The 27887-nt window shown below is 32.9% G+C and overlaps 1 protein-coding gene across 6 annotated transcripts; it reads left to right on the top strand.

Annotated features, from left to right (window-relative positions):
* Positions 1–420: 420 nt before the first annotated feature.
* LOC148612558 (E3 ubiquitin-protein ligase DCST1-like) lies at positions 421–27038 on the top strand. 6 transcript variants are annotated; one of them, XM_088594121.1, is made up of 18 exons: positions 422–1334; positions 1640–1765; positions 2620–2823; positions 3177–3316; positions 7155–7223; positions 8587–8770; positions 11399–11536; positions 11911–12044; positions 12794–12948; positions 14584–14683; positions 15671–15766; positions 16061–16187; positions 17402–17518; positions 19271–19413; positions 20936–21049; positions 21819–22004; positions 24074–24200; positions 26569–26707. In XM_088594121.1, exons 1-17 carry the CDS (start codon positions 518–520, stop codon positions 24161–24163), a joined length of 2940 nt encoding a protein of 979 aa, XP_088450247.1. In that variant the 5' UTR covers positions 422–517; the 3' UTR covers positions 24164–24200; positions 26569–26707. The 6 variants fall into 6 exon arrangements, with proteins under 6 accessions (XP_088450246.1, XP_088450250.1, XP_088450247.1 ...); XM_088594122.1 differs by having other exon boundaries at positions 24074–24189; positions 26569–26706; XM_088594120.1 differs by lacking the exon at positions 24074–24200 and having other exon boundaries at positions 421–1334; positions 16139–16187; positions 26569–27038.
* Positions 27039–27887: the final 849 nt, after the last annotated feature.

Here is a 27887-nt window from a genome sequence, read left to right as displayed (position 1 = left end):
AACAAATACAGTATACGATTTATTTTTTTTTGCGCGAGATCTAATCTTTTCACAAATTATACTTTAAAACACTGATCTATTTTTTTTTCATTTGCGCCTGCCTACCTGAAATCCTGGACCAATCTTGAAATATATCGATTATATGGCTCCCTTTATGCCCTTTGTTGGGAGCAATCTAGTGTTGTCACAAAAGAATACTGTCGAATAGGCCTAATACATGTAAAAACTACAGCATTTCTGTGGAGAAACTTTACGACCACACGTTTCAGAGTGTAATCATATGGTATGGCAAAAAATGAACGTGTACATGACAACCCATCGTTACATTTCACTATAACATTGCGCATTAATTGTGTTCACGAGTGAAAAACCAATGGTTTTGTAGATTGACGTCATTTGCGTTAATTGACGACAGGTTTTATTGGTGACGTCACGACAGCGTCTTTGGTGTTTCAATGAAAGAGGCGACTGTTTTGTGTTTCGCAGTATTTGTAAAAAAAACCAACAGATGTAGAAAATGTCAGGAAGGACCTTGCCAAATGTTCACGAGACAGATGTCGAGGATACAGATGAATTGATTCCAGCATCTCAAATATGGTATGTTGGAAGAGACGAAATGCCAGCTCGGTATGGCTCAACAGATGAACAAATTATTTGGGATCGTGACCAATACCTTCATGGTGACAGACGATATTCTTATTTGCCCGTTGATAATGTCCAAAGCTTAGAGGAGAGTAGAGCACATACGCCATACAACGCGGGTTCGGACTTTGCCTGGTATACAAAAAACAGCAGTGAGGTTTCCAGCGATTCTTTTGAACATTCGAATGATTCAGATATTCGCACAATGTATCCACCACATCTATCAAATGATGCAGATTTCTATTCAACTTCAGTGACACAACATGGTACCATACTTCAGAGTGAAAACTATAGCACTACTACAGAGAAACCCCAATCCCATGCGTTTCGTAGTTCACATTATAATATAAAAAGAAGTAAATGCATGTATGACAACCAATCGTTGAACAGCAAAAATAACAGTTCAACAAAAGATGATGAACAATGTTCCACTTTCTACACAGATGAATCATCAGATTTCCATGAGACAAGCTGTGACAATAATGATAACAGTCCAAGTAGAAGAAGGTATTTGTCAGTAAATTATACGAGCTTTGATGCGGATGATGAAGACGAAAAGTTCGACGGAAATAACAATGAGGGAAACGAGGATGATGTAAGAGGCAAGGTGGATACTAAAATTGACATGGGTGATACAGAGCCTGGCACATTAACGGCAGATGGAAAAAAAGATAAAAAGGAACCATGTTTGTGTAAGTTGAAATAATTATATTTTAAATAAACCACACTAGTGACACAGTTCGTAGATAACAAAACAGTTTTCGACCGACCAAAAAAAAAAACACTACATTTCTTTTGAGGTGAAGGTTCGACTGAGTTGTAGGTTAGATTTACCTAATTTTTTTCTTATGTATTAATTTATGAAAACTTTCATTTTTTACATAAGTAATCAACTGATTTTCGTTTATTTTTCTTAAGTTTAAGAATTTGTACATTTATAACCAAATACGACAAAATAGGCATATGTAGAAAGCAATGTGTACTTCATATATTTCAGGTTGCCCACCTGGGATCTGTAGGTTCATAGGGCAGACTGCCTACAACTTCTTTACCGGACCACCGGACTCGTATGTGCCTTTGAAAACTGTTTTAGGATTTCCCTTTGGATTAGTCTTAGCTTGTGGTAAATACGTGTAGTTTGCTTTTATTAGTAATGTATATATGTATACTAGCATGTTTGTATTACATTTGACAAATTTCATTGCAAAAGTTGAAAAGGGGAGGCGTATAAAATCTCGGAAAACTCTATACCAGTACAACGCAGCTCCGTAGCCTCAACTCCTTTTACTTGAGTTTTCAGAAACGTTTAAACTAAATTTTGAACGACTTTACAGAATATTGCATGCAATAATGGTGATTTCTTGAACTTTTTTAAAGTATAAAACTAAATATAATATATTTAGTTTTATACTTTAAAAAAGTCTATGTATTCGCCGAACTAGGATTTTAATAACCCATTCAGATAGATATGATTTGTTAATTGATTGATTGGTGGTTAATGCCCAAGCAGCTGTATTCCATAGCTCTATATCTGGGCGATGAGCATGAAATGGATGATAACTTGAACATCAAAATTTAATGATGGTGAAATGAAAAAATGGGATGGGACATAAATAAGCATAAAAAATGGGGTCAACGAATTTCTATTGTTTGCAACTGTAAACACGTAAATATGTAAACATCAGGCAGAACTATGGAAACAGTAATACATCGAACAAATTTTTACATAACTTGCTATTGCACAAATGTATTAAGCGCATCTTAGTAGCATCAAACCTTGTACAATTTATAATGCCGCTCCAGGTTGGCGAAGTTAAGTTTAAATTTACAAAATAAAATTGGTTAAAACGGACAGTAACCCCGTAACCCATCTCCCTTTCCCCACATTTTTACGTACAAATATTCATCGATTTTTTTTTCTTTCTGTGTTTTGGGTGTGATAAATAACTCTTGGTTTATTTTACTTCTTCATCAAAGGATTGTACTACGCTTTAATTCAACCAATGGATTTAAAGGGTGATACTAGAACTTTTGTGGTCGGGGCTCTTGTTTTGGGCGTATCCTGTGGTTATGCATTGTCAGTCCAAGTTAGATGTATAATTATTATGCTCATACCAACATTCTTTGGAAAGGAGGGACGAGCCTACATCGGGGCGATCGCCATTGGATATTTAGTTGCAGGTATGTAATTAACAACAAGCACTTTAAAGTGAACTTTATGTTTACCGCCTAAAAAGCATTTCAAGTTCAAAAATGTATGAATAATTTTTGTTAAGTATTGCTTTTGTCCACTTTCACCTTTTTTTAACAGTCATAAGTGGAATTTAGTTCTGGTATATTTTTTCTCAGTCAATTACTACCTGCTGATCCCGAATGCACGAAAATAAAAAAAAATCACACAAAAGTGGTGATATCGATCCCGGATCCTCCTCCATGGGTCCACAAGTGTAATGGATTCTGAATTGAAAAGAAAACATTCATGCATATTTTCTATGCACTCTTATGCTACATACACATGTATTCAATTATTTAAGGACCAGTTCATAATATTGTGACAAATGGAAAGGAGGTTACACGTTCTTTGGCATGCGCAGCTGAACTTTCGTCCAATCACACAGCTGCTAAATGGAAGCTCAAGTTGAAACCACTAGAAGATGTTATGTCCTCGTTTCAGGTATGTTGTCCGTCTATGAAAAGTACAGGTTTTAATAGTTTAAGTGGGACATTCTAAAATAACAGAAACAAGATTTTACCAGGAGACTGAATCGCTCACCTTGTTATTTATTTATTTTCATTTTTTTTTTTTTGTCTTTCAAATGCAATAACTCTTAGGAAGGAGCTGTCCGACAATTTTGACTCAATGAAGACTTTAGTAGGACTCATCATAAAGATCATTTCATCAATTGAAAGTTTCATTCTATCTATTATATTTTCCAAGATATTGGTTGAAAACTGCTAACAACCTAATTTTTTTGCATTTCGAGGGCATTAACTCTAACAAGGAGTCACCTAACAAGTTTGATCCCCGCAATCTTTCGTAGGCCGTGTCATAAGGATCGTTTCAGCAATTGAAAGTTTTATTCCATCTATCATAGTTTTCAAGATTTCAAGATATTGGCTGAACACTAAAAAAAAAAATACATCGCCTTTGAAAGGCAATAAACTCTTACAACTTGATCCCTGAAGACATTTGTAGGCTTTGTTATCAGCATTAGGGTCATTTCAGCAATAAAAAGTATTTGGCTAAACTTAATTGTTTTGGAGATATGAGAAAACTTCTGACTGATTACTTTGTTCTATTTTCAGTATCATGTTTTTCCACGGATCAAAAATCCCTACATCGGTTCAATGAAAAATACATTCATACCAAATTTGGTTCCAATTGGTCAAATAATGTCAGAGGAGACGATTTTGAAAGAAATAACATTGGCAAAAATAGATTTGAAAAAGGGCAATAACCCAAGACGGCTTAACATATTATAACAAATTTTTTATCGCAGATAGATCGCCTTATGCTGAACACATTAATCCCAAATCAGAATTTGGCTAAACGTAACGAAATTGCAAAAGATTTTGGAATAAGTCCTTTCAAACGAGATTTCAATATATCATGTGGCAACGTAGTGTACAGAGTTGAGAAGTTAAAAGTTAGGATCGAGAGAACTAATTTCCGAAAAGCTGCGGAATTTTAGATTTTGAGGTAAATCTTTAGATTTTTTAAGTATCCACATATGATTAATGCCACTACGAGAGCATGTGGTGTTGCAACTAGCTTGCCGTTCATCCTTCACTGCGGACAATATATTTGTAAGATGAATTTACATCTCCTTTCTGGAGCAAAATTAAGATCCAGCTATATACCTTTCCTTGTATGGATTCTTATGAAGTTTATGAATCCAATACAAGGAAGGTAAGTCCTCACATTGTGTTTCGATGTTGAGAGAAAACATGGAGGACTTATGATTGTTTAGGATTTCATCTTCGAATTCCTTAATAAGGCAGTTGTAAAGTAACAGGCTTTACAAACAAATACAATGTTGTTTGAAGCTTTGTCCGCTTGGACGATAACATATCTCGCATGTAGTGAAGAAAGGCATTCAATTGCCTCACGATCGTTGAATACGAACTTTGGTTTCTTTTTGACATATTTCGTGTGATAGTCAATACGATTCCGTACCAACGATTTGAATTGAATGTTTCATCTTTGATGTTTCATTGGCGTGTAAATGTGTTGACCGTATTACATGTGTTGACATGTGTTGACATGAATCGCTGGAAATTGAATGTTTGATTTTTTGTGTTTCCTCGGCGTGTAAAAGCGTTGACCGAAGCACATGTTCTGACACAAATCGCTAAAATTAAATGTTTCACTTTTGATGCTTCATCGGCGTATAAAAATATTTGTAGTTTTTAATCACCGACTTAGAATGGAAGAATAGGATTTCAACCTAAGCCGGTGTGTAAAAATGCAGGAGACTTATTAACTATCAAGAGTGAATACGTTTTCCCGACTATGGCAAGCCAAAGTGGACAAAAATCTATATTTTGTAATATTAGAAAATGAATTTTTAATATTAGAAATTCCTTTTGTAATATTAAAAATTCATTTTGTAATATTAAAAATTCATTTTCTAATATTACAAATTCCTGATTTAGTTATATTATGAAACATCACACATTTTGTAATATTACAAATTGAATATTTTATATTAGAAAATGAATTTGTAATATTAAAAAATCACTTTGCTATATTGCAAAGTCAGTCACATTTTTAATACTACAAAATGATTTTCTAATATTAAAGAGTAATCAAGGGAACCAAGATTATAGCTGTAATCAAACGAATGTAATCCAGGGACAAAGACCAGACATGGAAAACAGACATACACAACAAAGAACATAACGTAACTAAAATAATACATACAAAGTAACAAAAGTAAATGAGCAACTCGGACTCCACTAAAAAATAGGAGCATAGACCAGGTGCACCGATAGGGTAAGCGTCCTCTGCTTTTCTAGAAACACCCGCCGAGTTGCTCATAAAAAGTCAAGTCCGGGGTAGACAAACGAGGAAAGGAAAACTATGACCCGTTGAATAAATCAGTTTTCATGGTGCTGATGGATACACCATAACGATTCACGAGTTCATGATAACGACCATAAAACTTCTGTAGTGATGGCTTCAATCTTGTAGCAATATAACCCTGTTCCAGAAGCCTATTTGTTATAGTTCTAGCGCGATACAAAAAGTCTGCGTAGTTTCGGCAAGCTCTGGCATAACGTATGAGTTGTGATATGAACATTCCATACGCAGGAGCCGAAGGGATGTTTCCACAGATGAAAGGAAAGTTGACAATTCTGAATGAAAAATCATCACGTTTGTCGTAAAGTTTGATCGATAGTTTTCCTTTACCATCGATTTCTAAGTGTAGGTCAAGATATGAGGCTGACCTCACAGTGTCTGTAGTATACTTTATCTCAAGTTCTTTTGGGTAGATGCGATGTATCAAATCCCCGAAATTAGGATTGTTTAAAGATAATACGTCATCTATATAGCGAAAACTGAGATTGAAGGATCTAGCCAAACGATATTCTTTCTTTCTGATCAGATCGTAATTGAATACGACAAATCCATTTTCTAATACATGTATTAGAAAATCAATTCCTAATATTAAAAAGTCGTTTTTTAATAATAGAAATTCAATCGATTTTGTAAAATTAAAATAGTGATTTGTGACATTAGAAATCTAATTTGTAATATTAGAAAATAAATTTGTAATATTAGAGAACATACTTTTTGATATTACAATTTTTTTTATATCAGAAAATATTTTTTTTAATATTAGAAATTCATTTTGTAATATCAAAAATTCATGTTCTAATATTACAAATTCCTGATTTAGTAATATTATGAAACATCACACATTTTGTAATATTACAAATTGAATTTGTAATATTTACAAATTGAATTTGTAATATTAGAAAATGAATTTGTAATATTAGAAAATCACTTTGCAATATTGCAAAATCAGTTACATTTTTTAATATTACAAAATGATTTTCTAATATTAAAAAAATCGTAATTGAATACAACAAATCCATTTTCTAATATTAGAAAATCAATTTCTAATATATAAAAAATCGTTTTTAATATTAGAAATTCAACTGAATTTTTTATAGTAAAAAAATGATTTTTCCCCACTCTCGATAGTTAAGTTTTAGATTTAACTATCTCGAGCGGAAAAGTCTTGTAATACCCTCGAGATTGAAGTAGAATCTATATTTATCAAATGTTTTAATGATATTATTATAGAACTATTAAAAGCACGATATATAATGGGTTATCAAAATTGATCACATTTGATGATAACTATAAGTAACTGTAAGAACATGTACTATTTTTTTCCAAGAAGCAATATGTATTTAGCTGACAACTTTTTACCCATTAGTCACTGCATAATTTTTTATAAACGTTTTATTAATATTGCACTTCAATTAATCAATTTCTATAGTCAGAAGGAATGTATATGAAGAAAGTCGTCAAGAGGGTCGATGCAGCTTTTCAGCCATTTAAAAAAGAGGTAGGCAGTATTTATTTTGCATATTTTAAACAACAGATTGTATTGTTTTAACAAAAGTGTGCAAAGTTTATAAAATTATAAAGCATATTGATATCGACCATTATTTGTCAAGTGAAAAATTAAATGGTATACTTGTCTTATAATTATACCGTCCATAGTAGAAATTAACCATACAACTGTTGGTGACAGTGAATGATTTATATTATGTTTTTTGGTGTCAAAGGATTTAGATACACTCCTTGACGTTTAGGTTTCCCGCACGCACGATACCTAAACGCACGCTAAACGCTCACCAAACGCTCGATAAACGATCGCTCTTACAATGTGTCGTACCTTTTAAACAAGGATCAATCAAGGAAATAATCAAAGTACAGAAATAAACACCTTTATCGTGTGTTTAAACGAATGCTTCTTACGTCTTTTTTTGCCTAAAATTTATTCAGTACACCTAGAAAACGTCTGAAAAGCCATTTTAACAACAGATTGTATTGTTTTATCAAACGGATTGTACAATTTCAACAACAGTGAACATATATCTTGAACATCATATATATATATATTACAAATTATATATTGCATAATTTAAACGACAGATTGCATAGTTTAAAACGACAGACTGCATAGTATAACCAACAGATTTCATAGTTTAAAACGACAGACTGCATAGTTTAACCAACAGATTGCATAGTTTAAGCGACAGATTGCATAATTTTAGCAACTGAACCAAAATATATTAATCATTTACACTTATATTTAGTCTTAAGTAAATCTCATATAAGGAAAAACTGCTGTGTCCGAAATGTTTGCTAAAAATTTTCTGTAGTACGGTTTCATTCAAGAAATCTATAACTTTTGTTCAAACTACATATACTATAAATTGCGTTGCAACATTATTGATAGTTACCTTGTATAACTGAAAGGTTAAGATTGTATTACAGTTTTTTAAGTCTGTAGTCTTGTTTTAATTATCAGGCCCTAGAATTTTACAAAACGAAATTAAAACTAACAACTGGAGCTGAAACTGGTTTTTCGCAAATACTCGAGATTATAAATGTTGAAATTTTAGTTATCAAAAGAATTTGTGAAGTTAAAAAAAAAGTAAAAAAATTGACATTATTTTTGTGTGTCTTTAATATGTTTCCATATCTATCAGCCATACTTTTTAATTTTTGCGGTGTGTTTTTGTTGTTTGTTTTTATTGTTTTGTTTTATTTTTTATTTGTTTTTTTCCTGTCTCTCTTTTTGTTTGCTCAACTCCATTGGTAAACTGTCTTTCGAGTTATTGATTTCTATTTTATAAACGTGTTTTTCCATAAAATGCAATCGTGATGAGCTCATAAACCCAACTTCACTTTTTCACCAGGTTCGGGACATGGAAGACATCGAAGTAACAGCAAAGAAAACACAAGAGGTCGATAGACTTAGTGGTAATAAGCGTGGAAACAGGCTAGAGGAAATACGATCAAAAAGCAAATTTAAGAAGACCGATACTAGAGAACAAAAGGCGGAAAAGAAATTCAAGGGCAAGATGTCTCTTCAGTGTGAAAGTAAGTTTAAAATTTCATATTAATTTTTTTTCGATTTATTTTCATACATTATCTAAGTGAATTCTTTTATAAAGTTCTGAATTTTATACAGGAGATATGACTTCGAGGTATGTTTTAAACAAATCTGGTAATTGTTTTAATCTCATCGTTAGTTTGCTTTTCACATTATGGGAATATCCATATCTGAAAAACCCTCCTTTCATTTTGCATTGAAAGATAGGAAATCACAATAATATCGACTATTATTTGACAAGTGAAAAATTGAATGGTATACTTGTCTTATAATTATACCGTCCATAGTAGAAAATAATTAACAATGCATCTCTTTGGGGAAGTGAATAATTTGTATTATGTCTTTTGGTGTCAAAGGATTTAGGTATCATTCTGTGTAAGAATCATGCAATGGGTGACACATCACAATGATCAGTTTTGTCTTTTTTGCCTTAAATTTATTCAATACCTCTAGAAAACAACTGAAAGCCATTTAAATTTATTCTGAAGCATTTTGACTGCTAAGTCCAATTGTGCATTTCAACTACATTTGACTTATCAACATCTTAAAAAAGGCAGACTTGACTAACAATTTTTTTGTTACTTCTTGGGGTTATGCGGTTTAAATACTTGGATAATGCAATGATATTTTTGTGTATTCTTTTCTTCATGGGCTACACCTTATACATATTTTGCCTGATTCTGAGATACAGAGAAGTCCTTATGGTTTACTGCTGTTTACTGCTGTCTGTACGTAAACTAAGTATGCGTCTGCACAATAAATTTTCGTCACAATATAATCGCAGAAAACTGCCATGGAATTACATGGAATTATTATTAGTTGGCCTTGTATTGGTGGTGATTAAGCGTACCGTCGTAGATCAACTTCGTGAATCTTGTATGATTTTGTTCTTTTTTTTAGAGTGGACTGTTTTGATTTTTAATAAAAAATGGAAAAGCTTTAAAACTTTATTTGACACTCAATTTGATTTATTTTTCCATGTCATTTAAGGAAAATCATTCCTTATATTTTTTTTTCATAACTTTTTTTTTAATTCTTAGCCCACCTTGCCCAATGGGTCAGCAAGCTATTGCTATTACTTAACGTCCGTCGTTGGCGTTGTCGTTGGTAAACTCAATTCTAACAGGTTGACATGACTCTTTCTTGGGGTATCTTTAAAAAAAAAAAACTGCGTTGAATTTTGATCCATGAAGAAAAAGCATTGCCGTCATGTCTATTTCAAAGTATATCTCAAAAACTATGATATTCGGAGAAAAAATATAGGTGACTTTTTTAGTCGAGACTCTTGGCCTTATTGCCAGTGAAAGGTGAAATACCATGACGTGTTTGCAGTTTTTAGCCAATACCATGAAAAAAAAAACAAATAAAAGGAAATTCTCTTCTGATGAAATGACGCTTATGATAAGGCATACACAAGTCTCCACTGGGACGACTCTGTTAGAGTTATTGTCCTTGAGATGCGGAGATGACAGTTTCTAGAAAATATCATAAAAAACACACGAAAGAAACATTAAATTGGTGAAATAATTCTTAGAAGACTCTCATTGTAAAGTCTCGGTTAAGTTAAAGTTTTAAGATTCATGACCATCTTTTTAGAATTATTGTCATCAAAAAACAAAAAGTAAACTTTTTTTCCGTTTTTGCCAATGTCTTAAAACATTTAAAGATAGTGAGAAACTTTTGAATAAAAGTATCATTTTGATCAGTCCGACAAAAGCTTCAACCGAGAAAAGGGACTTATTAGCACTTGAAAAGTAAAATCGATCCAGCGTTGTTGCGCTTTTTCCTGAATATACATGTAATTTTATGAACAGTGTAGCAGATAAGGAAAAGTTTCAATTGAGCAAAATATTTTTTTTATTATTCCTGACGACTTTTCATATGGATAAGAAATGATTTTGGGTGAGTAATTCATGCCTTCTAGAGTCTCTCGTTCCCATCAATGGTGTTGTATGAACATGCTAAAACTATAATTTGAAAAACATATGTCACCAAACTTAATTTTGATAAAAATAAGCCTGACTATTGGAGATTTTTTATAAAATTTTATACAGATTTTGTATCTACCGCTAACAATTGAAACAAAAATATTTAGCAGAAATGCCCTTTTTGTGGCAAGGGATGAACATGCTCAATATACTCTTCCGCGAGGTAGGGCTTGGGTAAAAGAAAATAATTTTCTTGCGGAAGTATATATTGAACATGCGTAGAGCATGCTCATCGACTATCTCATAGTTGGCACAAAAGGAGCTTTTTCTAAAAAAAAAAAGAAAATTGTGATGATTACTTGTCTCACATTCTTTCATATTTTCTAGAAGAAAATAAAAGGTCACCGAACTTTGTTTCTCATTATCAAAACAAAATAAAATTCCTATTGCATTTCTATGAAAAAATATCGCTAATTATCTCTCTTTGAACTGACCATTTTGGAATAAATGTTTAAAAAGTTACCCTCGGCACAGGGGATTGGTTTTAAGGATGGCGAGCGGAATCGTGCAATATGGACATATGTCCTGTAATAGTATTTGTGTATTTAATTAAACCTGTGTTAAATAAATAATGCACATGGAAGGAAGAGTACATACGTTTAGAAATTGTAATTTTTTTTTCTGTAGATGTCTGGAACGAAGCGGTATTAAAATGCAGATCAATGTTTGGTGATTTGGAAAGACGCTGTAACGATGCCATCCCTTTCATTAATTTTTTGCTCTGTTTGCCATTTAAATTGACATTTTTCTGCGAGCTGGTGAGACGTAAGTATAATTCTGCGAGTTGGTGAGACGTAAGTATAATTCAAGAAAATGAGAAATACTTAAAATGAAATTTTATATTAACTGCTTAGATGGATTAAGATTGCTTCAAGCGTTCTTCCTGACTAGAACACTATAAGGAAAAGAGGGATTTCTCTTGAGTTTCCTTAGATTTTTTATTGGTAGGTTTTATCTATCAAGTACCACGAATAAATATCAAGGATTTCATAAAAAAAAAAATACTTCTCAAATTACATTTTATTTTATGAACTATGAAAAGAATATATGCATGCTATGATTGAAAAAAAACAGGTGTTAAGTTCGTAAATCTGACAAAATGACATTCTGACCATTATAACTAATAATTTTTTTCCCAGTTGTTAAAGGATCAATTGGTATGGACTGCAATTCAGCGAATCTTGTAAACCCGGGCTTTGGTGAAACATATGTAGCTTCAGAAGATATGGTTAATACTATGGATTCAGGATTTGAAGTCAATCTTCAATATAAGGTTGGTGATAAAATGATTTCACGGGTTTGTGATCATGCTATATTCGTATTGATTTCAAGACTGCTTAAATATCTCCTTAAATGTTGTTTTTGAAACAAACAAGAGTAATCAAAGGAACCACGATTCTGGGTAAGGTAAGCGTTCTCTGCTTTTCTAGAAACATCCACCAAAGTCCTCATCTAAACTGCAGGGTAGACGAACGAGGAAAGGAAAATTATGACACATTGAACAAATCAGTTTTCGTGGTGCAGATACTTGAGATGGATAGACCGTAACGATCCACGAATTCATGATGACTACCATAAAACTTCTGTAGTGATGACTTCAATATTGTAGCAATATAACCCTGCTCTAGAAGCCTATTTGTAAGTTGTCTAACGAGATACAAAAAGTCTGCGTAGTTACGGCAAGCTCTGGCATAGCGTATGAGTTGTTGTATGAAAATTCCATACGCAGGTGCTGAAGGGATGTTGCCACAGATGAAAGGAAAGTTGACAGTGCGGAATGTAAAGTCATCGCGTTTGTCGTATAGTTGGTCAGTTGCTTGGAAATATAGTGAAACATGTCTAAACCGAACCCTTTGTTCGGTTTAGTCACGTGTTTAGTTTACCTAGGTTCAAAATACACTTAACTGATATAGAGGGGTATTTAAAAATGTCTGGTTTAAGCCGGTTTTCATATTATTTAGGTTCGATAAAGACAAGTTTCATTGTAGTATAAAGCTATATTGAAATTGCATTAAATTTCAGCTGGTCAATACAAAAGAAGAACTAGATTATACTTCAGCAGAAGAGATACGTAAAGGTACAATGCATGAGTTTGAACGGAGACAGAAATGGATGGACTTCATAACTACATTCCTTGCTCGTCTAATGGGTTTTACTTTCTTGAGGGTCATATATAGGTAGGTAGAGTATGAGTCACGTGGCGGACCAGAGGTCGGACACCTCCCCCTTTATTATGAAACTTTCTTTTTTTATAGAAATTGACAAACTAAACATTACCGAAGTATTGTCAATCCTACGTGTGTATGTAATAATACTGCATCTGCCTATATGTATTAAGTAGTTTCGGGAGATTGCTAATGTTACAAAGAATTTTTGTATGGTCCAAAATTTCTTACAGATGAAGTTGCTCCAAACAGCGTTTGACGTTAACTCACTCTAGGCGCTTCAGAATGCCCTATGACAAAGTGCACGATTCCTGTAATATCGAGGAAAATGTTAACCATTTTACGCAGCTATATATTGGATTATCAAATGCCGTTTGATTTGAATTTTGACCGAAAATTTTTAAAGGCTTGACTGTAGCGAAAGTAAGAGAGTAAACGAACGTCTGCATGCCACTGTGTCAAGCTTGCCTACACGGCTACAGGTAGGCTATTGGTGAGATAGCCGTTTGTTCTAGTCGTGTATTCTATTGCGTAACAACACAAAGTCGCCAGTGGTTTGTTTGCAAAAATAACCAAAGGAAACAGGATTCGAGCGATAATCAAAATGCTATATTCCAAGGATAAAGACTAGACATGCGGAACAAATACACACAACAATAATCATGGAATAACCAACGCCAACAAAGAAACAAAAGTAAATGAGCAACCCGGAATCCACTAAAAGCTGGGACCAATGGACCAGGTGCACCGGTAGGATAAGCGTTTTCTGCATTTCTAGAAACGCCCGACGAGTTGCTCATACAAGGTCAAAGATCGATTTTTAGTGCAGATGGATACACCATAACGATCCACGAGTTCATACTGACGACCTGACAACTTTTGTTGTGATGACTTTGATCTTGTAGCATCATAACCCTGTTCCAGAAGCCTAATTGTAAGAAATCTATTATTATTGATAACAAAGTAGACACTCCGCGTTGTTTCGGCAAGCTCTGGCATAACGTATAGGTTGTGATATGAAAGCTTCTTACGCACGTTGCCACAAATCACAAATGAAATGAAACTTGCAAATTATAAATTAGATATACAATAAAACATAATTAATGAAAATGTGTATTTTTGAAGCAGTGACCTCCGGTTCATTCATCCGTTTTCAAAATGTGGCAAATTTACCTTAATATAGAAAAAGATAAAAAAAAAAAAAGATAAAGAAAACATAAACACACAGGCAGAACAGTACACGAAGACCAGATGGGAATTTGTTATACATGTCTGTAAATAATTTTACAGTGCTTGCATATGTTTTTCATTATATCCTCCCCCGAATTAATGCCTGCTCTGGACTGTTTTGGTTACTGCTATATCAGATTTGGATGTACGTTGTGGTTTGACCGCATGGGATCTTGATCTTTACTTCCTATCTCCATTCATCTCTGCACTGTTTAGTAGACAAAAATACCATGGAGTATACTGTGAAGTAGTCGATGTGCACGCGTGACCTATACTTCCGCGCGAGGTAAGTCTTGTTGTAGAACAAACGATTTTTCATCGCGGAAGTGTATATGTAGGTTTCTCAAAAGGGGTTATACAGCTGGAATGACGGGTTTAACATTAATAACCAAATAATAATATATTCAAACCTTTCAGCTCCTTTAAATACAATGAGAAATATCTGTCAGATTATAAGTATGACAATATCTACATCACAGATTATTTCAAACATGTTGAGCGGAGACGAAGAATTCAGGTAATTATATGTAAAGTTCTCCTGGAGGTTGTAAAGAAAAAAAAACTTAGAGCGCCTCTTTGCTGAAAATATGTAAAATGTACTATTTTGTACTGGTCCCCTCCTTTTGAAAGAGGATCCGGCCCTGTTATGTTTTTTTTTCACCTAATTATATATTTGCAAGCTGGAAAATGGTACATATCCCAGCGGCAAGTCCTATCACCTTATAGGAAGGGCCCCGCTGAGGTAGCGGAAATGGCCGAGTAGTTCCGATTGACATAGCTTAGACATTACCACGGCCTGTTCCACAAAAACGTGTTTATTTGTATCCCATTGATTGTTTTAATAGATCCGGGACATCCGCATGATTCTTCTAATCAATATTCTATTCTTCACGTGACGCTTGACGCTATCCAGAATAATGAAAATGATTATTTCTGTATTGCATGCGCATATAGCGGTACACCAGGAAGTTTTATGTACCGGTACTTCGCCTGAATTGGGACTTTTGTTTTTTAAACCAGTATTTAACTTTCATTCCAATAATGCAACAATGATGATTTCAGGAAACAATGCTATCGCTAATTAAAAAAATATTTCAGAACATCATTCCTACTTATTCTTTTATGGGCAACCATGAAATATTCTCAATTAAATAGATTAGGAAGCCCTCATTTTGTTTTAACTGTTAATCTTACTTAATATATGATGAATTTCTGCATACTTTAACTTGTAACTGTTTAATTTTCAAGGTCGCCATTTTAACTAATTTTGTATCAATGATGAGTTGCAATACCAATTATACAGGTTTATCATATACTTATTATAAATAAAAGCAAAATTTTACCCCTCGATAAATCTGAAAACATGTATGATTTTCTAATGAAAAGTCACAACTTGTCAATAAAGGTCCATGTTTTTTTCCATACTTAAATAATATATTATATTTAAAGGTAAAGCCGTGTTAATAATGTACATTTTGTCAAGAGTCATGTTCTTGAATTGTAGGGAAAGCGAGGATTAATACCTTTAAAGAAGTTCGAAAGATGCGGATTAACTGACCCTTGGAGTAAAAAAATAACAAAAAATGAAATGAAAAAACTGGTAAAGAAATTTATAAGAATTAAAGTATAAGTATAAAACTTTTTTTTGAAAATACTACGAAATATTTCAATATGCATATGTTAGGTATTATATCAATTCTTATACAAATTTACGCAAAGTGTATACGACACACACACACACACACACACACACACACACACATATATAGACGAAGTTATGCGAAAATGTACACTGCCTTGGTCCCCCATGGACACACTTTAAAAAATAATGCATTTTAATTGAATCAGGTGTATCTAATCATCATTCTTGTGTTTTATTTTTTTTTAAATACAGTCGAAAGGGACTTTTCTGTTGATTATGAGGATGCTTATAACTGGAGTTATTATTTACTCTGATTATTTGTTGTATGAGGTCTTGGATATAATTAGACGACATAGTAGAATTGACTACGCTCAAGTCGGTAAGTCGAGTACTTTAACAATTCACTCTCACCATAAAAAAAACAATAAGTCAATTCTTGGAAAACTCGCCATCTTCAAAGACGATAGGTTAATGCTTCGACGACTCACTATCACAAAAAAACAGTGCGTCATTTCTTTGACAACTCACCATCACCAAATACGATAGATCAATTATACTTCGATAACTCACTATCACCAAGTACGATGAATCATGTATTGCTGGAAAATGAATTCTGCAGATTTTTTTTGACATGCTTCAAATTATACCTTTTTTTGCGATCACTCAGTATTATAAACTTTATTTACTTAAATTTATGTTTTGTTTGGATGAGGTATTCAATTGATCATTAGAAATTTAAGTTGTTTATTTCTCGAAATTCTAGAGAATTTAATCATGTCTCGACCCATTGTGTGAATATTGATTATCTGAGTTTTTCATTCTCAGCAAAAAAGCTTGTTTGATAATGTTGCAAGGGAGTTGAAACCATTCAACAAGCTATTTTGCTTCGTGATATTAGACACCAAAATTCGTGCTGAAATACCATCATATAAGTGTAAGTCCTTAAGAATGTGGCAAAATGGGAAAAATCAGATACTTTCATGTATAAAAACCCACTGATATGACAATTCTATTTTACCAAAGGATAATTTCTATTTTTGAAAATAACCACTATTTGATCTCTGCATTACTAGATTTGTCATTTTTTTAATAGAATGTTTTTGACAGCGTTAAGTGCCCTTGAAATGTTCATTTTCAGTGTATTCCAATGATATTACAAATCATTTTATCAAAACAATATGGAAACAATTGAAATGTCTTCTTTTATTGATTCTAATGGTGTAAATAGTCAAATTAAACTTTCAAACTGGTGGGTTTTGTCATACAATGTTTCAACCACTGCCTGATTCTAAGATAGACAGAAGCTTTACTAATATCTAGATTAGAAAAAAATCACAAAATCCATTCGTTAAAATGTAAGAAGCTATATAAGGTATGACATCGAAACCGAACCCCTTTTAGCTGAGAGATGTGTTCGATAAAGACAGATGTTCGAATTACACAGGTTCATAAAGTATTAAAATTGTTAAAAAATATTTAATGTACACAGGTTAACTATCTGTGCAAGGTTCAGTTTAGACAGGTCTCACTGTACTGGAAGATGTTTTAACCCTTTTTTATAAATATATACATAAACCGTTTTCTTTTTCAAAGGTAAACACGAGGTGAAGGTAAGAGTCTTTGGAGTTGGTTTTATGTCAAACATCGTAAGGACGTTCATCAGTAACTTTGATTCTAAGCATGAAATAAAAGAGTACAGCAGTAACTTTGGTAAGTGATCTTTGTCATACTCGAAAATATTAAATGATAAACGAACGCAGTCCGTACATGGTGACAGTCTAGTATCCGAATTTAAACTATGACCTTCGAACCACTATTTGATAGAAAGTGATCTGCAACACTTTCGCAGATCTATAACCATTTTCTGATACTATATATTACTCCGCTAGCTTATAGCTCTTCTATTCTATTTGTGAAAAAATACAGGACATGAGAGAGTAATCAAGGGAACCAAGATTCTAGTGGAAATCAAAAGGATGTAATCCATGGACAAAGACCAGACATGAAAAACAAATAAACATAACAAAGAACATAAAGTAACTAAAATAATACATACAAAGAAACAAAAGTAAATGAGCAACTCGGACTCCACAAAAAACTGGGGCCATGGACCACGTTCACCGGTAGGGTAAGCGTCCTCTGCTTTTCTAGAAACACCCGCCGAGTTGCTCATAAAAAGTCAAGTTCGGGATAGACGAAAGAGGAACTACTCATTACGAATCGGCCTATTCGTTTCCGGTATATTGTATTGATTTTCATAAAGGGTGGGGTTTAACACGGTGTGTTACAGGGGTGTAAAGCTTTCAAATAGTGAATATTACCCTCAAAGATTGAATGATCTACTGCAAATCATTTGGTGCAAATAAAAAAGGTTTAACACATTGGACTACATGTCCTGTAGCAAGTATATGGGACCAAAATCACAAAAAAACGAAGTTTAGTTGTTTTTGCATCATTGTGTATTTATTGCTGTCGTAATGTTACCAAAAGACTTTATACAGACTGGTTTATTCATATGCAAACTTTTCTAGAGTCTATTTGAAATATCTTATGGAAACAGACTGATTTTTTTAAAGGTGCCATCATTAGAAAAAAATCAGTATGTCTAAACAATTGAAACCGTCTGCAAAGATTAATAGGTCCTTACACGAGCTCAGATTTGTGTGAGAATTTTCGTCGTTTGACGAGTGGAGCGCAGCGGAACGAATGAAAAAACGAAGAGTTACTCACACGGTCGAAGAACTTCCAGATCTTAAATAAATTACTAGTGCAAGAACTGTTTTACTGTCAAAAGCTGTGGAATAGTGATTTGCATAAAATATGTATCGTATAACAGTAATCACCCTGAACATTCTGGTATATAGTAATTCAGTTTTTGTATAATTTTAATAAATGAACATACATTGTAATAAAAAGATGTGGACCTACATACGAAAAGTTGGGTTACTTCATTCATTGACCCTCTGAACATTTAAGTAACTGGATAATTGTACTTGAAGTATTGCGATTGGCTACATTACCCATGACAGACACGGTCGCGTGCATATGTCTGTCATAGAAAAAAAGACGAAACGGAAGAATAATGAGTCAAATATTTCGGAAAAAAAACTTTGATTGTCTTTTAATTCTTTTTAAGTAATGTAAAAAATAACAGAAGTACTCGATGTTTTAGCCACAAACCTTTGCGTCCTTCGTCACTTGAGAGTCATAACTAATTTGCCAGTGTCTTAACTTCTCAATACATTTTTGCAAGGTATTTAATTTTTAAATGTTTTTTAGAATAAACAAATAATAGGAGTGGCCACTTATTATCTAGAATAGTTGATTAAGCCCCACAAACAGTTGGAGGTATATAGGAATCCATTTGTCGTCCATCCAATCGTCTATAAACATATTAAATTCAGTATAAGATTCCTGAAAAAGTTAGAGTTAGAAAGTATTGTGTATATTTGTCTATTTTAGAATGCCTTCCCAAACCAAGAAGATTAGAGGAGAAGTACATTATTTATATTTACCTCCTTTATGGTGCTGTTTGGTTTTGCATGGTTTTTGAAGCTTATGGACTAAGATTAAGACGATTAATAGCATCTTTCTTCTACAGAAAAGTATGTTATTAAGTACTTCTCCGTCTAAGAATCAGGCAATAAGATGTGGCACAAGAAGTAAAAATATACAGAGATTTTATTGCATTATCCAAGTATTTATACCTCATAGCCTCAAGAAATGACTGTCAAAGTGTTTGTTAAGTTTGCCTTGATAGGATATGGATAGTTCAGATTTAGTTGAAATGCACTTTGGAAAAATGGCGGGAAAATTTTTCCCGAATTGTTTCCTTATATAAGCAGTCAAAACATATCTACATCACCGATGCCTCAGGATAAATTTAAATAGCCATTCATTTGTTTTCAAGATGTATTGGAATGTATTTGAGACAAAAAGACCAAATTGATAAAAATGATGTGCCACTCATTGCTTGATTCTTACACAGAATGGTACTTAAAAATTGATACTATAAATAGAAACAAAGTGCAACTACATTTAAAATTCATTTAGAAGCACTTATATCAGTCTTATGTCATGTAAAGAAGATGTAGGCAGACTGTAATTTGAAAAATAGCATCAATCAACTATATGCTGAAACTTTGAAAAAATACCAGTCACTGGTAGTATATGATAGTAAGTATCAGATATTCTACCTTAACAAATGCTAAAAAAAACACAAAATTTTGTCATACCATCATTCAACACTATTCATAAAAAAAATCTTACATTTCAACAAAAAATATGGCAATCACGTTTTGTCTTTTTTGTTTGTTCGTTTGTTTGTTTGTTTTTGTTTTTTGTTTTTTTTTTGTTTTTGTATTTTATCACGTCTTAACAAAAAACTTACTTGTATTGAGAGAGTAATCAAGGGAACCAAGGTTATAGCGCTAATCAAAACAATGCAATCCAGGGACAAAAACCAGACATGGAAAACAGACATACACAACAAAGAACATAAAGTAACTTAAATCATACATGCAAAGTAACAAAAGCAAATGAGCAACTCGGACTCCACTAAAAACTGGGAGCATGGACCAGGTGCACCGGTAGGGTAAGCGTCCTCTGCTTTTCTAGAAACACCCGCCGAGTTGCTCATAAAAAGTCAAGTCCGGGGTAGACAAACGAGGAAAGGAAAACTATGACCCGTTGAATAAATCAGTTTCCATGGTGCAGATGGATACACGATAACGATCCACTAGTTCATGATGACCATAAAACTTCTTTAGTGATGACTTCAATCTTGTAGCAACATAACCCTGTTCCAGTAGCCTCTTTGTTAGAGTTCTAGCGCGATACAAAAAGTCTGCGTAGTTTCGACAAGCTCTGACATAACGTACGGGTTGTGATATGAACACTCCATACGCAGGTGCTGAAGGGATGTTGCCACAGATGATAGGAAAGGATAATTTTGAATGAAAAGTCATTACGTTTGTCGTAAAGTTTGGTCAATAGTTTTCCTTTACCATCGATTTCTAAGTGTAGGTCAAGATATGAGAAAGTTCATTAAAATATATGCAAATGAAGTTTGAAAATAGCTATTGTATTTGATATAAAGTAGATGCATGTAATTGTGTATATTTGTAGAGAGAAAAGGCAAGAGTCCTATTCTTGTACAATGATTTATACAAGAAAAGAAGAGGTTATATTCGCCATATTAGAAAAGAAGTCAGAAGGAAAGTGAGAAAGAACACGTTGTCGGTAAAATGATCAGTACTATTATATTGTATTATAGTATTAAATGGATATTTTTCTCATTAAACCTGTATAAAGTCCAAGTTAAGTCGAGTTGGGTTGAGGTCATCTGCACTGGTCCGAGCCGCAGGCGAGGGTCACTACAGGTGATCGGAATCCAATAAGACTGTACGAGGAGTTTAGACCAGATTAATATGAAAAAAAAATTATGGCACCTTTATTAACTAATGTGTTCGAATACTTTATAGATAATCATCTTTCAACTGTTGTTTTTGCGAGCAAAAATACTAGTCTTAACATACAGAATTTACAGACAATAAATTATGTATAAAGACCACTGAAATTTATATTAAGACCAGTAAATTCTGTACAAAGACCAGTGTTTTTTTAGCAACAACAAGAGTTGAAAGATGATTCTCTATTAACCGGTCAATTTCTATTGTGTTTAAACACGTTAGTTTATAAAGTAAATTTCATTGTGCAGATAATTTTCTCAAGTTTTTGAATTTTTCAAAAAATAAAATGAATATGGAAAATTCAAAAGACAAAAATGATACATTGATTACTGTAAACGTATTAATTTTTGCGGTCTCTGTCACTATTTTTCGCGGTTTTCTGTCCACCGCGAAAGTAGCGAAAATTTATACTTTTTAAGTATACCGAGCCACATACTAAATAATGATTCATGAAATCCATTATCCATAAGTTTGATAACTCAAATTTATGCTGTTTTTCAAGTAGTTTAATAAAATAAAAAATAATTATATTCTTGTAGAAGAAAACAAATTTACTGGCGACATTCCGCAGAGAATTCCCGAAATTGCTTGGATGGCTCAAAAGATTTGAATCGGGCAAAGAAGTATGCCTAATTTGTGGAGACCCTGAAGATAAAAAATTCGTTCGCTGTAAAACTTTCAATTGTAAATTTGGCTACTGCAAGGAGTGTTGGGAAGATGTTCATGTAAGCTACGATAGAATGTTAAATATTATATGAAAGTTCCAGTTAATTCCAAGCAAGGGTATGTGAGGTATTTAGAATCAAAGATATATACCGTATATTCATTAAAGCAAAATTCAATGTATTACTACTGACCCCCTTCCCCACAAACAAAAACAAAACCAAGCAAATCGAAATCAGTAATACGATGTGCACTTCTACAACATGTAGTTAATAATCTGTGACAGTTTCAATAATTTATTTTCAGTGATGTAGGAGTAGAGATGGATAGCCTAAATTATCATTTAAATGTAATCTTGAACCATTAAATTGTTCTTATTATCCGATTATACACCGTTTTACGTTTACGGTTCATACGAAAATTGTGTTGAACAACATAGTCATTTACAACTTTGAAACGTGTCTAAAATGAAATCTTTTTGTATTGACATTTGTTCGCTTTACCCAGGTTTAAAGTATATACAAACTAATATGCAGGAACTTAAGTAGCAGTCTAACTTAAATCAGACAGAAGTTGATTCATGCATGTCAAAAATCCACCAAACTTAGTTTTATTTCTTGTTTAGAAACAGTTGCTGATCACATAACCAGCCTTAGTTTTTCATTTGGTTGTTGCGCTTTTGAGATAAAGATTGTACATGGAACTGGCACTTTGCAAGAGTTATTGCTTTTGATTTGGGAGATGAATGCATTATTTTCTAAAAAGTACAGACCTGTATGCAGAAATGGTTATTGTTATGTGAAAGTATAGCATATATAGACTGAAAAACCATTGTTTGTTTGGTGGGTTTTTTCTATTTTATATGGACTGCTACTTAAACTGTCAAGTTAAGTCAGGTTTTCTGTTAATCGGTATTTGGTTTAAACAGATTTCATTGTACGTTTGCTTCAGAAGTAGAGATAAACACTATATTATGTCGTACATGACTTTCCTCTTTGGTCTACCCTGGACTTGATTTTTTATGAGCAACTCGGTGGGTTTTCTAGAAAAAACAGGAGGCTTACCCTACCAGTGCACTATATTCTTTGTTGTGTATGTCTGTTCCATGTTTGGTCTTTGTCCCTGGATTACTTTCTTTTGATTTCCGCTAGAACCTTGGTTCCATTGATTACTCTTTCAACATTTTTTCAAACATTTAATTAAGTTATGAGATTTTATGAAGGAATGCATATTTCTATTTTTTAAACAGGTTCTACAAAATAATCTGGTTTTATAATACCTGTAACTGGTCAAAGCAGGATATTGCTGACCTGTTCAAAAATATATAAAAAAAAACATTACTTATGATTTAATTTCTAATGAAATAAAATCAAGGTGTAAAAATTTGGTTCGTTATTAATATGTTATATTGTTTTGGGATTATTTGAATCGATCGACGTTAATGATGTCACATTACTAAAGAAAGTTATACAAAATAACTTGCATTGCTCAGAGAGGAACTCCAATCAGGAAGCTTGTTACAAATCAAATTAAATTATTTACCCGTAGCGTTCAACGGTGAACGTAAATGACACAATTGCAAAAGAAATAAATATATCGTCTTATTAACATAATCGGAAGGTTCTTTATAGCGGTAAAAATACAACTCATATTTATGTTGTAACTTTCGGTCAGCTGTATGCGTATTTCATGGAATGACCTCTTATCAACAGTATTAGAACCAAATTCACAGGAATATCTAGAATTTATATATACAAGAAGTATTCATAACTAAAATAATTTAAATTGGAAAACAAATCGAGTACCGAGAGGTTCTACCATATATGAAATGTAGGTGTTGGAGGACTGATGAATTTCAAAATACTGCACGTTCCGATAGATCATTTAATATAAATCCGGTCAGACAAGTCTAAACCAAGGTTGTACTTACATCAGTATGGTTATTAACAAACAATAAAGAAGAGGATTGCTCTGAATTAAGAAAAAAAAGTTTTTATTGAAAATTAACAGAATATGCATTTCTCAAGGCATTGTCAAGTATTGAAGCAGTTATGAATGATTTTATGGGTCTGTCCCTTGCAACCCTTTTTCAGATTTTATAAAATTGAATATTGTCCTTTTCTTCTTTTAGCACACTTGTTATGCTTGTACATGGGCAGGATCTGATGATAGCGTCTTCTCTGAAAGTGACACAGATAGTTCTGGCGTGGAAGAATTTTGAAGTTTTCCGGGAGCGTATTTAAGGAGGTAGACCTACGGTAAAGGACATAACTCTTGAAATCAGTGATGTGTTTGTATTTTATACAATTTCACCAAAGCCTTTTAAGCTTTCATTTGAAACAGAATGAAATCAATCCATTACTTAGATGCTTATATGAGCTAGGTGTCAAATGCTGAATACAAACATTCCAATGATTTATGAGAGTTGTGTCTCTTGCCCTAGGCCTACCTCCTTAATTGTGAGTAAAACAATGTTTATGTTTATTTCTAAAATACATGTTTGCTTTAGTATATAGAAATTTTACTTTTCCTAAAAATGTTAACTAAACAATCGTAGCTGATCTGCTCAAACTTATAACCATAGTGACAAATATAACACAAGCTTTTTTAACACTTTTATCTTGTAAAAAAAGGAAAAAGTATTTTTCATCGGCATCTGTCCACACGAAAAGATGTTTTGCTTTGAATACTGAACTCAAAGCTCTGTAAACAATAAATCTCCATGCATTTGAATAGTAGACTAGCACCCATTCTCGTTAATTTTCGAAGTCAAGTGACGAGACTTACACGCCCTATTCTGTAACGAAATATCTTGTGCAAAACATTACAGTTACTTTTCTGTTTAAACTTTCGTAGGGGATACTCAATTCCTTCTATAACCTCAGAATTTGATAAAAACACTTGTAAACCCTTTAATGATAATGACGTGCTATTTTGTTTGTTTTCGCCGATTTATGGTCATACATCTTAGTTTAGTATTTACTAAGTCAAATAAAATTAATTGCTTTATTGCATTTGTGTTTGAATAAATTGACACCCATTTCAATATCCTCTTCTTCCTTCGTGGGCGTACGTAGTGCATTTAAGATCCAGACATTTTTATTTGTTATAATCTTCGGAACATTTTTCATCACACTGGAGTCTAAGACAGTGACTTTCAAGGAAACCGAGGTTGGTTTTTTTTTAATTTAGATTCTTTTAAGTGTAACCTAGGGAACCAAGGTTATAGCGGTAATCAAAAGAATGTAATCCAGGGACAAAGACCAGACATGGAAAACAGACATATACAACAAAGAACAAAATGTAACTGAAATTATACATACAAAGTAACAAAAGGAAATGAGCAACTCGGACTCCACTAAAAACTGGGAGCATGGACCAGGTGCACCGGTAGAGTAAGCAATCAAGCGCTAATCATAGATACATTTCAAAAAGGTTTTTTTTCCAAATTTACACTGATCTAGCGGTTTTTCATATATCAATAAGTATGTGTATCGTAGAAACATATAATGTCGTTTCGGAAACATCGTGTCCGTTTTATTTTTTAGGTGGAGGAATGTGTTTTCCCCTTATATGATTTTTTTTTGTTTGTTTTTTGTTTTGTTTTGTTTGGTTTTTTTTTTTGACGTTTTTAATTTATATCATTTAGTAATTTTTTGTCTAATATTAGCACGTTTTACAATCTTTACCATATTATTCCTGCCTTTCTGTCCTCAACGCAAAGAAGTTACAAAGGGTTGGTTATCGTAATTTATTCATGACTAGACCCTTGTATTAATAAACCATTGTTACAATTTAAAAGAGAAAATATTTTTTTTATCAGTATTTTCATTTAGGTTTTTTTATCTCACCTATGTATCAACATTAAATGTGATTTTTAATGACCTTTTTAAAAATACCAGTCCATATAAGATTCAGAAACTGCCTATCGTAACGTGATTCATGGTGTAGACAAAAACATGGATCAGACGATGATTTTTGGTGTACACATGCTATATTTTTAGTGAAAATAGTACTTTTTGTATTTAGATCTGTCCATATGAGAAAACTACAGTTTAATCTACCACTAAAATCAACCGAATCAGACCAAATGAATAACGATAAGTCTTGCAAAGTGCTAATTTTATGTACAATCTGTATAAATTTTATCTCAAAAGCGTAAACCTCAGGATGAAAATCTAAGACTGGTTATGTGATCTATAACGGTTTCTGAACAATAAATAAAATTGAATTCGGTAGGTTTTTGATTTTGACATATATGAATCACCTCCTGTCTGATTTTTATAAAGAAATTGTGTGATTTGGACATTATCAAGAAGAACAAAGTCGTATATCAAGCATACCTTGTATGACGTAGGCAGGTGGTGGTTAACGGTACAAACAAATTGGATTGAAATAAACGCAAAAACAAAAGCATTGAGGCATTATTACTCTTAGAAAATTGCAAAAGAAAGTAAATATATTTAACCAGAACAAACCACATTTTTCTATCAGAACCTTGAAAGGAATAAACCAGAAACAAATAGTCAACGATATTTCAGAACATTGACCTTTAAAAGAGGTTGAAATACTGGGATTTATTTATTTCGAAACAAGTTCTTAAACGTTTTTGTTATAATTCTATAGAACTCAATGGAGTCAAAAGTGAAATACAGACCTAATGTTGAAGAGAGCCAGAATGACAACTATAAAACAACCTTGATAATGACTTTAGTCAGCTTTGGATGTGCCCTTTTTGTGAACTACATTGCTGAGATAGTCCAACTGTCAGATTACTTAAATGTACAAGATAAGCATATTGCTGTTGTTGGATCTATTGTTTTGTCATCGGCGGCCATCTTGATGATTTTATTGTACGCTCTTGCATACATGTTTACGAAAACAGGACACGATCAAAGAACAATGGTTTTGTTTGTCGTTGCATTTTCATGTTTGAGTGTTGCTATAAGCGCATTAGGCATAGTTATTTCAGCAACTGACTGAAATATCAAATAAGGTTTTTTGTTAATGACAAAGAAGCAAAAAACATGTGATATTATTTATTCGTTCTATGAAATGTTCATAATAATTCATATTCATAAAAAAAAAACTTTTTTTCTAGTTGTTTTGTTGTAATTGGTACGTGTATGTAATGAATTGACACACATCTTTTTATTAGCTCACATGGCCGAAGGAGGCTAGGTGAGCTATTGCCCTCACTTGGCGTCCGTCGTCGTCGTCGTCAACAATTTTTCAAAACTTCTCCTCTGACACCATTTGACCAATTGGAACCAAACTTGGTATGAATGTATCTTGGGGTATTGTGCATAGAATTGATGTGGGGATTGTTCCGTCGAAAAACATGGCCGCCGTTACTAAAATAGAACAAAGGGGTCAGACAGTAGTTTTTTACAAGTATCACCAAAACCGTTAGGTTTAGCAAAATTATTTATATAGCTTAAATGACTCTTATTATAAGGCCTTCAAACATCGTCAGGGATTAAAGTTGTCAGGTGACTCCTGTAAGAGTTATTGCCCTTGAAAGATGAAAAATGAGTTTCTTTTTACAGTTTTCAGCCAATATCTTTAAAACTAAAAGAAAGAAACTGTCTATCGCTGAAATGATCCTAGTGATAGTCCAACCAAAGTCTTCTTGGGTCAAACTTGTTGGACAACTCTTTGTCAACTTTATTGCCCTTGAATGACAAACTTTAATCAGGTTAGCGATTCAGGCTCCTGGGAGCCTCTTGTTTCGTTTGGAATGAATTTAAATTTATTTACATTAATTTTTAACACATGAGGTAAGATTTAGATTGATATTGAAAACGTTCATTTTTGATATAAAAAATGATTTGTCATATGAAAGTTATTACTTCGAACAAGGATAAATTGACACAATCTCGAGTAATACTATACAGACACACACACTTGTATTTTTTTTTAGTGTGCTGCTAGAGTTTTCAATG

This window comes from Perna viridis, chromosome 7 (assembly GCF_037379345.1).
Source record: "Perna viridis isolate PV_CMFRI_1.1 ecotype Kerala chromosome 7, ASM3737934v1, whole genome shotgun sequence".
Classification (NCBI taxonomy): domain Eukaryota; kingdom Metazoa; phylum Mollusca; class Bivalvia; order Mytilida; family Mytilidae; genus Perna; species Perna viridis.
This window is presented reverse-complemented; position numbering and strand designations above follow the sequence as displayed.

What these genes read in the sequence shown, in the direction of transcription:
- LOC148612558 (XM_088594119.1), top strand. Translation starts at nt 518, where the DNA reads ATGTCAGGAAGGACCTTGCCAAATGTTCACGAGACAGATGTCGAGGAT. An exon ending in TAAAAAGGAACCATGTTTGT is followed by an intron (nt 1,335 to 1,639) that starts GTAAGTTGAAAT and finishes CATATATTTCAG; the next exon opens with GTTGCCCACCTGGGATCTGT. An exon ending in TTTCTGCGAGCTGGTGAGAC is followed by an intron (nt 11,537 to 11,910) that starts GTAAGTATAATT and finishes TTTTTTTCCCAG; the next exon opens with TTGTTAAAGGATCAATTGGT.